General features: G+C 37.4%; 1 protein-coding gene across 1 annotated transcript; it reads right to left on the reverse strand.

Moving 5' to 3' along the window:
* Positions 1-2,144: 2,144 nt before the first annotated feature.
* On the reverse strand, positions 2,145-10,569 carry LOC125226076. Its single transcript, XM_048129958.1, has 5 exons — positions 10,380-10,569; positions 6,331-6,499; positions 5,249-5,402; positions 4,252-4,446; positions 2,145-2,301 (listed from the first exon to the last, which is right to left on the reverse strand). The coding sequence occupies exons 2-5, from the start codon at positions 6,497-6,499 to the stop codon at positions 2,145-2,147; spliced, it is 675 nt and encodes a 224-aa protein (XP_047985915.1). The 5' UTR covers positions 10,380-10,569.
* Between the last annotated feature and the right edge of the window lie 1,838 nt (positions 10,570-12,407).

Raw genomic sequence — 12,407 nt, forward strand, 5'->3', positions numbered from 1 at the left:
GAACTATTATTTCTTGATGCCTGTTTTTGGTCATGCCAATACAATATAAAAAAAAAAACAAACAAAATAAAAACAAAAAGGTCGCTGTCAGGATCGAACCTGAGAACATCGGCATACGAAGCCAGCGCACTACCACGGGACTACGTCTTGACTTGCTGAGTTCTACGAAATTATGGTATAAACTACGAAGTTACTAAGTATTCTGATAAATTCTCGTTCTTGAGAACATTCTCAGAAGTTACCGAAAATTCTCATGAGGAATGTTCTGCAACTTTGGAAACTTCTCGACCGTGCATTGCTATAAAAGCCACCCATGAATCCGCGATAAATAAAATAGATACACATACCTACAGGTGTTTTTTTCCCGTAGTCAAGAGTGTTTTCGTTCACGCTCAGGATATCGTAGGTAAGTAGTTTTCTTTCTCTATCGCTCGTAATGGCGCAACACAGACAATCGCGCATCGTTCACCATAGTGTGAATGATTTTAGGGATTCAAGAGTAATTACAGATTAACCAATATCAAATAGGTAGGTATACCTACAGGGTGTAAACCTAATACGGGCGAACCTCTTAACGGTGGTGAGTAGGACATAAAAAATGGAATTAGATAACTTTTACTTAAAATTGAAATATTTTTTTTATCCATACAAAATAATTCGGCCCGCAACGTAATGCAAACACACTCGCGTTAACCGCTCGTTGACAGTTGTCAGCTGGGAATTTTTTCAAAAATTCATTATGAGGTGAAAATTAAAAGTAACTCAAAAACATCTCTTAATTAATGATAACAATATTGAATTATATTTCATTTATCGCCCTTATTAGGTTTACGCGCTGTATTAGAAGGGTCCAATCCGGTGCAACGTTAGTTCGTTTTCACATTATCCGATCCAATATCGGATGTCGGAAGGATTTCAATGGAAAAAGTCCAAGATGGTGCCTGTAATGTATGAGATATCGGTCCCACATCCGATATCGGGTCGGATAATGTGAAAATGCACTTAAGGCTTATGTGATGAGACGTGATGTGAAAAGCATCAAGTGTCACATGGTAGCAATATTATTTCCATCTTGAGCGCTCCTACACTCAGAATTCAGAACACCGTAAATGTGCAATTCCCGAAAAGTTTATACATTTGGATCACGTCGTAGGTTGATAGAGTCCTCGATGCTGAGCAAGATCCACTAGGTTTCCCAAAATGTCCTATGTAGTTCGTATGAAACCTTCCTTTTTTGTTACCAGATTTCTATACATATTCGGTAACAAAAAAGGAAAGTTTCATACAATCAACCTAGGACATTTTGGGACCTAGTGGATCTTGCTCAGCATCATGGACTCTATCAGCCTACCTATTTTCATCCAAATCGGAGACGTGATCAAAATGTACGAACTTATCGGGAATTGCTGAAATACCTACATAATTTTACTACGTAAGAATCTACTTTAGACGTTCAACCAAATCTTGGCACTAAAATAAAACTAACCTAACCACAAAATTAAAATTTTGAAAAACCCCCGACATAATGGACATGAAACATGGCATGGCTAAGAACACTCCCGACTAACTCAGCTTTCAAACAAAAAAAAAATTCTAAATCGGTTCACCCGTTCGGGAGCTACGATGCCACAGACAGACAGACACGTCAAACTTATAACACCAGGGATCACCGACCGGTCTGGCGCAGTCGGTAGTGACCCTGCCTGCTACGCCGCGGTCCCGGGTTCGAATCCCGGTAAGGGCATTTATTTGTATGATGAGCACAGATATTTGTTCCTGAGTCATGGATGTTTTCTATGTATATAAGTATTTATATATTATATATATCGTTGTCTGAGTACCTGCAACACAAGCCTTCTTGAGCTTACCGTGGGACTCAGTCAATCTGTGTAAGAATGTCCTATAATATTTATTTATTCTTTATTATTATTTAATTGTCTTCATAATACGCGTGCCTTCCTACTTAAACGTCTTAAACCTTGACATTGGCGGAATCATCGAAGATCCATATATAATACATATAATATAATCATCGAAGAACACTTTAAAATTGATTGAAAATGCATATAGGTGCAAAGGTTTAACTCCCATAGAATATTTGAATTTCGCGCCACATTTAAGTGCCAAAATTTGGTTGACCTATTTCAACTTACTTTGGTCTTGAAGCGCGTGGTAAAGATGTAGGTGGGCTCTTTGCCGTCCGTGACGAGGAAGTACGGGGGCGCCAGTAAATTCTTCGAGGCCCGCAAACCCAACAAGCATACGTAGAATATCAGCGTCAATGCGGCAATAGCGATGGGCCTGAAACAATATGTGCATTATAGGTGACTAGCTTTTGCCCGCGGCTTCGCTCGCGTTTAGGGAAATGGGGGGTTAGCTATGTCACTCTCCCTTCCCTTCAACCATCTCCTAAACTATACTATCCTATACTATACTCTGAAGACGACCCATTATTATCATATACATTATTATTAAGTATGGATAATAATGGGTCGTTTCAGAGTTATATTCGAGTAACACGTTTACCATTACCATACTTACCTAATATTTTAACCATTGAACGGAATCGTACGGAACCGTCGGGGGCAAGCGAGTCAGACTCACACTTGGCCGGTTTTTTTTTAATTTGTTATATAATTTATGTTGCATTTAGCTACATTATTTATTGTCAGTGAGGTGTACAGCGGGATATTTTTACAAGCTTTTATTCAAGTGTGCGTCAAAACGTAGAAGCTAAATTTGACCCTCTTCCCGGTTTCCGATTGAGCTGAAATTTTGCACACATATGTAAATCACGTGACAATGCAATATTATGGTATTATCTGTCTGATGATGGAGCAGAACGGTGGTCATAGGAACTCTGTTATACGTTACGACAGTTACATTGGGTTTTTTTTACAAGAGAACAGGGTGTCACGTTGGTGTCACGGGTGCACACCGAGTATCAAAGGCATGTCAAAGGCAAGGTCAAAGGTAATATGATTGCCATATTTCAGCCAGCCATAGATAATTTCTCTATGTGTCACCTACAGATATAAGATATGTGGAAGATGGCGGATCGTCCTCCGATATATTTTTTTATTTTTGCATTCTGCTGTTTAATGTATAAATTTGATAGGATAGTATGCAGTGAATAGCGTGCGCAAAGAGTGCATTTAATGAAGAATTCTTTTGGAGATACGAATAACCAATTCTACGGACATCACTCGGCAGTTCGTGGTCCCGGCCGCCATCATGCTTTGTACTGCTGCTCCAGCTATCCTCCAGTGCATCGCGAAGGCCTCGTTCGCAAAAAAACTACCTATACTGTTTTATATATCTCTGTAATTTACTTGACATTGGCAAAGTGCCCTGGTAGCAGAAAGCCATTATTATACGAATAAAAAAAAAGATACATTGACAATGCATTGACATTTAACCGAAAGGAGATGGACGAAATAATAATAATAACCCACCAATATAACATAGGTACTAGGGTGGTCCAAAAAAAAATTTTTTTTATTGTTTGAGCTCCACATGGTTATTTCTACACGAAAACTTATTAAAATCATGTCAACCAATTTTGAGAACAATCAGACTTTATTTAGAGGTCGCTCAAAATAAAGCAATAATGCCATACTGAAATGTATGAAATGAACTTGACTAAAGAAAAAATCTTACATGGAGGTATTTTAATGGTTTAATTATATTTTTCCCTATTTCATTAGAGCTAAATAAAACATGAACCGGGCAGTTTGCAATGTTTTAATTATTTCGGTTTTTATTTTATTATAGGAGATATCCAATTTTAAATGTATCTTGAGCGACACAATAACATAACCTACACATAATCTATGCGAAAGGGTACCCTGCCCTATGTTAAGTATATTAATATTTTACAGGAAACTACAGACAGAAAGGTATCCACACAACACCATAAGCTGCGTTTACACTTGTTCTGAACACTTCTGAGCGAGGCCGATAAAGGTATGGCATATGGAAGTCAAGAGTTTTCCAGCGCACGAACGAACGAAAATGCTCGCTAAGAACTGCGTGCGTAGCCGAATGCACAAACACTCACGAAACGCGCGTAGATATCTATCTCTATCGCTCTTGCGTATTGGCGCGACAGAGCCAGACTGCGTTTCGTTTTCGTTTCGCGTTGTAGAAATGCCATTCAGCTACGGGACCTGAACAGGTCTGAGCGACATTGATAAAGGTATGGATGTCAAGAGTTTTTTTCCCACGCACTAAGTGAAAACGCAGCTTTACCTGTACTTATCCTCGCCTGCGGGAACCATGAGCGCCACAGCGCCATCGAACAGGCCCCAGCCGCCGCGCCAGTGCATGATGTTGGACATCATGAACATGTAGGCGTACAGCCGGGACAGAGCGCGCTCTCTCAGCCACCGTCCTGCGCGTTTCTCTTCGCCCCAGGCCCCTACCGATCGGGATAGCAGGTACGATCTGGTGACACGACAGAATTGTTAAACGTGTTAAGCGATGGTGGCCTAGCGGTAAGAGTATGCGACTTTCAATGCAGAGGTCACAAGTTCGAACCTCGGCTCGCACTCGCACCAATGAGTTTTTTGGAACTTATGTGCGAAATATCATTTGATATTTGCCAGTCACTTTTCGGCGAAGGAAAACATCGTGAGGAAACCGGACTAACTCCAATAAGACCTAGTTACCCTTCGGCTAGGAAGGTTAGATGGCCGTCGCTTTCGTAAAATTAGTGCCTACACCAAATCATGGGATTAGTTGCCAAAGCGGACCCCAGGCTCCCATGAGCCGTGATAACGCGAGGAGGCAAACGTGTTGCAGATCGACTCTATTAGTCAAATCTGAGTTCGACTGGAGTCATAATTCTATATCGAGCGCTTTAGGTAGAAACAACGTCATGCAGGAAACATTATTTTGCCCAGAGGTATGCAAAGTAAACCCAAGACCAGCTAATCCACTACAAGATTACCTAACCTAACTACTGCATGATGACCAGCAAGTATCTAGGTCACTTAAATCCTCGCGGAAGGGAAGCAATGCGGAACAGCTGCATCAGGCCTTAGGTCTCTGCCTCTCTGGCCATACATCCACGACCAGCTGAACCTCTACAAGAATACTAACCTCAGTAACGCGAAGCACACGTGCATAATGATGGCCAGCACGTAGGTCTGCGCGTAGGGGAAACAGTCCGGAACAAGTTCCATCAGGCCCCACTCACATTCCGCCACACACCTACTACCAGCTGAACCACTACAAGAATACTAACCTCAGTAACGCGAAGCACACGTGCACCATGATGGCCAGCACGTAGGTCTGCGCGTAGGGGAAGCTGTCCGGAGCGAGGTCCATTAAGCCCCAGGTCCCACGCCAAAAACCCACTACTAGCGGCGCTACCACGAAGCAAGCAAACACCGCATCTCCTGAAACACAAACAGTTACAATGAGCTAAGAGCGCTTGACAGGAATACAAAGAATATTAGCAGCGTTTGATGTGGCCAAAAATAATGAAAATCTCTGGTATACTTATTTTTATAGAACATGTGAGCACCAGGCCAAGCGTGCTGCAGTCTTAGGAAACTGGTTGGGATTGTGACCTATCGCGCTCGTGATGCGAACTCACGACCAATCGTCTCGCAGAATTCCAGCAATATCCTATCTTTGATCATATGACCAATCCATACTTTAATATTATAAATGGGAAAATGTGTGTGTCTGTTTGTTTGTCCGTCTTTCACGGCAAAACGGAGCAATGAATTGACATGATTTTTTTAAGTGGAGATAGTTGAAGGGATAGAGAGTGACATAGGCTACTTTTTGTCCCTTTCTGACGCGAGCGAAGCCGCGGGCAAAAGCTAGTATTGTATTTTTATACATTAAATCGCGACAGCTTGTTAAATAGTATATTTAGTGTGTGTAATAAAAATTGTATGGTATGTGTTGAGAGATATAGGTCCTGTTTCTTAGGACATAAAATATGGATAGGACAGACAGGACCTATCTCTCAACACATATGTATAATAAAATTTTTATTACACTCACACACTAAATATACTATTTAACAAGCTGTCGCGATTTAACTTACTCTCGTTAGCAATATTCAACTTCCGCCCCACGTTGCACAATGTATGTGTGTGACTAATTGACTATGTTATTAATATATCGTCACTACTTTAAAAAAAACTTGTATCTTCGTCTGTCAATGAAAAGAAAATTGTAGTAAGTATGTATGGAATGCATATAGACTTACTGCGTTTTAACTTTGAGGAACAGCGTGAGATACGAGATTTTTTAAAAGTAGTGACGATGTGTACGTACCTATAGATATCCTTATAACCATTTAATATTTACCTGCACCTAATTCCATTTCTTTGCAGTTGCATTCTGTGACCCCAATGTCTTTGCAAGATTCCGTAGAAGTAGCCTTTTCCAAATCCGCGATTGGACGAGGAGCCCTGGACTGCTGCACTTGAAGAGGTTTGTGTTGCGGAAGCAGCGTGTCCGTAGCATTGGGAGACATCTGATAAGTAATTCAGGTAAGTAGTACAACAAATTTAACAATCCATAGTAATTAACCTAAATTGTAATTGGTATAATCACAACTACATAAAAAAGCACTAATTGATTTAGTGCTCGCGGTCGCGTCCAGATTTCTTTGACGCACCAGGTACCCGGCACCAGTGTGGCGTTCTCGGGTTACACGAATACGATTTTGTGGCCTTTAGTAATTAGGGAAGCGGTGTGTACTTGGTTGATCCATGTTATCCGTGTGTCCGGATCCACAGATTTTAGGTACATACACGCGAGTCTGGGCCGTTCTCGACGTACCTGATACGACGTAGGTAACATATAAACATTATAAACCTAGTGACAAATAGACGCGGCCATATCGACGCACCGCTACAGGAACGAAAATACTAAAATGGAATCCTAGCCCCCCCTTTCAATTTGGGAATTTTAGTTAAACATACTAGTGTTATTAAGTAGATTTAACAACAAAAAAAAATGTCCATTCAGAACAACTCAGTTGAGATGTTACGAAAAAATCTTTAAGATCGAGGTTCCGCTCTCGACTGTTTCCTCCTTCAAAACTTAATCAATCGTAACGGAATTTGAGAATCTGAATAAAATGAAATAATCTGTGTCGGACCGTTTAGTTTTTTTGGCTAAGTAATTGTTACCAATTTTGAATACCACACCTTTTTTGCGCCATAATCAATAAGGCCGTTTTTGGAAATTTTTGATGGGCTCTAGCGTCTTTAAAAATAAGAATATCAATAAAATCAAAACGGTCCGACACAGATAAAAATAATAATAATCTGTGTTGGGTAATCTCAGGGGGGATTCTCAGACAGGTCGCATCAGCGTCTCTTAGTCCGAGTGACAATCCTTAATCCAAAAATATACATATTTTCAAATAGATCGATTAAAAACTTAATAAAAGTACTACTAAACTTAATAAAGTACAGTAGCTCCCGAACGGATGAACCGATTTAGATTTAGTGTTTTTTTTTGTTTGAAAGCTGACTTAGTCGGTAGTGTTAGCCATGTTTCCTGAAAATCGGTCCACTATCGGTTTTTTTCAAAATTTTAATTTTTATCTGTATTTACACCATCGTTTACCACACTTACCACTAACTTGTCCTCCGCCAGCGTCGCCCAACCGCTCTGGTGACTCAAATTGTAATGAAAATCAATATATCCAGGGACTTTTATACCAAACAACATACAACTAAGTAACCTATACATTGATAGACACTTGTATTTTCTATGGTGAAGGCTTTATAAACACTTTGACTAATGGATGGACATTAAAAAGTAATATAATAAGCCAAAGTCATGTCGGACCGTGCTCTGCGTAGGGTTTCTTTGTTGCAATTCTGTCTAGTCTGTCTGCATAGACTTTTTACAAAAAGTATATTTTTAGACCCATTGTTCAAAAATTTGAAGTATTAGAACCCCTTCTCACATAGAATCTGCTAATAGATTTTGGAGAATCTTATTTATTTTTAAACATCTTTTCATCGAAATTCATCCACGAATTGCCGTTTCCCGGCATCTGCAATAATATACTATTGTAATGATGGTATACCTATCCTCAAAAATATGTACTGCTCTTTCTCAAAATTGGTATAAAATGTTGTCATTATGTTCCTTAAAATAATCTCCAAAGTATCACGTTATTGGCGGCGCAACTCCAGAAAACTGTAAAAATTTGTTGTGTGTTTTTTTCGTTGTGTGTTTTTATTTATTATTTTTGCACTACACTACGACGCGGCACCATTTTTGCAGATATACTATATATGAATTATTATATAGTTACTAAGGATTCCTAATTAACTTCGGAACCCTGAACACGTGGCGTGGGTTCAAACGTGTATTCTGTGATAATTTGATAAGGGACCTATACGAGGGGCGTTCAATAAGTAATGATAATGAGTATTAAAACATAAGAATGTAAGTATCCTTATATTTTTGTAATTAAAAGTAACTGTTTTGTGATTTATTTACATATTTAATTTTTTCAATTATTATTTTTTTTGCCCCCTTTAAAAATTAAAATCTTAACGATAGTCTAAATACCATGTCAGTAAGCACTTCACTTCATTATACTTCAGAGTAGCGATTATATTACAATTTTATTTAAAGGTCGCGAATAAAATATTAATGATCCTTATATTACCTTCAATATTAGGTATGTCACTTGTAGCTTTAAATACACTAACTTGAGCAGCACCCTCGGCAATTTGAGGGTTCGGCCCTGTCGACTGTCATTTTGAAGGCCAAAAACATTATTATTTGTTTGTTTAAAATGTTCTTATTGTAACTAATATTTTTTTAAATATTAAAATGATTGTATGTTCTTCTTTAATACTAACGTAATTTTGTTTCCAATCTATATTCTCAATTTTCGTGATAATCTGTAAAAATCGTGAACATGACCCAAAACAGCACCTATATTTTTTTTGGATACCATACCGCTTGAAAATGTATCTATACGAACTTTTTTTATTGCTGTTACTAACAAAGGATAAACCTAGCTTTAATTTAAAGTATGATTATTTTTGATATTCATGTCAGAAATGAACTCACGACATGTCAAATATTCATGAAAACATGCTCTTATTTTACTGAAAATTTACGTCCCCCACCTTGTGTCAATTATTTACATATCAAAGAAAAACAAATGAAAGTAGTAAAAATTTGAATTATGCAATTTCACTTTAATGAGTAACTACTACATGGAAAAGTTAAGAAAAATTAAATCAAGATACAGGAACATATCCATTCTCATTACTTTTTGAACGTCCCTCGTAGGTAAATCGATTAGTGGAGCCTTTGAACCACCGCAACTACTTATCGTATCGTAATGCAATGCTATTTGCGTCGTACGCGAAAGAGTAGCGCTCATTGTCACAAATACTTACATGACTAATTTATTGTATAATTTGTTTTTATTCTAACAGAATTTGTGTTATACAATTTATTTATTATCGGAAATAAGCATTATACTCAAAATATGTTATAATAAATGTTATTCGAAAAAATGATCATTATACAATTTGTTAGTATATTATTTGTTATATGATTCAATAATAATTATATCAAATGATCGTTATACGACTAAAAATATCTACAAAAAAATTATATCGATCGATACGCACCCCGCGACGACGACGAGTAAGCGTTTTCATACTAACGAGCGATTTTCGGTCTTCTAGAACCGATTCCGCATCGATTAGGTTTGGGGAGACCCTAATGCTAGCGGCAACCGTTGTAACTAATTTGACGCCATAAGATTAGCCTACAAAGCAAGGGCAGTACTAATCGTGCACATAACGAATAGTATACAGTAGTAGCAGTAACGAAGACCTACCTACTTATATGATAATTTGTTATTTGTTTGTCAATTACTTAGTTTATTGGTTGATATAAATAATAAATGTCTCGAATCTACAATATATTCATTCACTGTTTTTAATTTTTCATACGTATTAGGAAACAAACACGAACGACTTAAATCTGTTTATCATTTTAACTAGATGTTGTAATGTTTAAATTTGCCTATAAACAGAATTACCTATTATGAAATATGTGTCATTGTTTCACTTAAATCGGGTGGTGAAGTATAAACCTATACATAAATAACATATTAACATTTACTGAGTGTAGGTGGGTCCGGCCTTGTCACGTCTCCTGAAGCACCCTGTATAATAAGTAGTGTGTATAACCTTATAGTTTTCTTCTACTACGAAATGCTAAAGACAGTCCGTTTTCACATTATCCGATTCGGATGATGTCGGAAGGATTTCAATGGAAAAAATCTAAGATGACGCCTGTAATGTATGGGATATCGGATCGGATAATGTGCAAACGCACTTACAAACAAATTTACTCACCTCGTTTATTATCTGTTATTAAGCACGAAAATATGAATAGTTGTTTATCACATACACTTGTTACACATACTGAAATAGAAATAATGCCACAATACTTATGCTTAAATTAACCACGCATATCTACGAACAGTTATGAATTATTTAAGACTAGAATAATGACCCAGTGCTGTGAAATAAATTTGTATGGAAATTGGAATACAATTTAGCATCTAATTAACGTTGACTAGCGCCTGTACGGTTGAGGACTGGAAAGGCTGCAAGCTCGCACTTAGGCTTAAATACCTTACCGGCATCAACTCAAACTCAATCCTAATTTTTCGCTTCAACGAGCACCATTACGTATCGAAAATAAACAGACTACCACAGCTTTAAGAGCACACGTCATAGCACTGTGGATGTTTATTTAACAAGGTCAAAGTTCAGCTGCAAAATAGTGAAAAAATCCTAGCGTAGCGCGACTCATACAGCAGAAATGAAGGCGTGTGTGCTTTTGCATAGGTATCTACAAAAATAATTATGAAAAGCAAGCTTTCCTTATTAGGTACTAATAATGTATAAAGTCAACTTATGATGTGTGGCGACTTTTAGTAATGGGGGGATCAAATATAAAAAATAAAATAAAAAAGATCCCGACGAATTAAGAACCTCTTCCTTATTTTTAAGTTGGTTAAAAAATAGTACTTACAGAGTTCTTGGTGAGCGATTCCGAATTATATGTTTGGTAAGTTGATAATGATATTGATTTGTTTTTACTTCAAACTTTTTTCTGCTGGTAAATATAATATATTCGTTTAATTGCGTCTAAACTTGCACTTTTGACAGACGACATTTATTACCTATACCATGGACATGGACCTAATATTTCTATTACTCTATGATTCTACCTAGTATTCAAAAAAAATTCTGATGACATTATCTTCAGAACTGCGAAGAGTGCGCAGCTACGGCTATTTAAATCTCATTTTTAGAATTCTCTAGAGTTAAGAAATAACTCTTTATTAGAATACCTACACACAGGTACCTACACATATGGGTTTACTATAAGTGCAGATAAAATAAAACGAAACCTTCACAAATTTCAATATAACAGCATATAATATATTTACAATACAAATTTAGCGTTACAACTAGTATCAACAAAGCCCGTAAATAAACCAACCAGGTCAAGTGTTGTCACTAATTTATTCAACAATATGATATAGATATAAGCATTATGATTATGTTGATAATTGTTGCACACAAGTAACATTATTTAACTCTTTATCAATAAGGCATGGAAGAAATTTTACAATTGTATTACGAGTAAGTACACTATAGCTCACAGATATATATCGTATGATGCATAAGTTGGCGGTTTTAATAAAAGAATGCAACGTTTCCATCGGTGATGTATTTTTCGCACCACGGCTGTTTAATTTTTACAGTTGAAATAATTAATTCTTGGCACCCTTAATACTAAAAACAAAGTTCGGTCGAGTTGAGATCCTCCATTTTTGAAGTCGGTGGCTAATAAATTCAGCAAAAAAATCAAACAACAATCATCAGGTTCGTCTTTTTAACCGTCGCCTCATATCTCAAGAAGGACGGTTATCAAGTCGTCTGTATGTTTTTTTTTTTTTTTGTTCCTCGATATCTCCGTCGTTACTGGACCGATTTTGAAATTTTTTTTTTAATTGAATGTATATGCATACAGATTGGTCCCATTTTTCTCAGAACCCAGTTCTGATGATGGGATCCTGGAGAAATCGAGGGAACTCCTCGAATCTGAAAGGCATACATATAGTGATTTTTGTGTTTTTAAAGGAACAGCATGCATTTAGGTACGGAACAGTAACATTTGGTGCAGTGGAACTGCTGATGATGGCCAGAATAGAACTCTTCAAATCTGAACGGCACGCTTATAGTGACTTTGGTATTTTTATAAGAACAGCATGCACTTTCATCCAGAACAGTGACATTTGGTGCAGCGGAATTGCTGATGATGGTCAGAACCGAATTCCTCAAATCTGAACGGCACGCTTATAGTGA

Source organism: Leguminivora glycinivorella, chromosome 1, assembly GCF_023078275.1.
Source record: "Leguminivora glycinivorella isolate SPB_JAAS2020 chromosome 1, LegGlyc_1.1, whole genome shotgun sequence".
In the NCBI taxonomy this organism is placed as follows: domain Eukaryota; kingdom Metazoa; phylum Arthropoda; class Insecta; order Lepidoptera; family Tortricidae; genus Leguminivora; species Leguminivora glycinivorella.

Coding starts and splice junctions, on each gene's coding strand:
- LOC125226076 (XM_048129958.1), bottom strand. CDS start 6,499: ATGTCTCCCAATGCTACGGACACGCTGCTTCCGCAACACAAACCTCTT. Junction 5,403..6,330: donor AGAAATGGAATTAGGTGCAG/GTAAATATTAAA, acceptor TTTGTGTTTCAG/GAGATGCGGTGTTTGCTTGC. Junction 4,447..5,248: donor GTGTGCTTCGCGTTACTGAG/GTTAGTATTCTT, acceptor TCGTGTCACCAG/ATCGTACCTGCTATCCCGAT.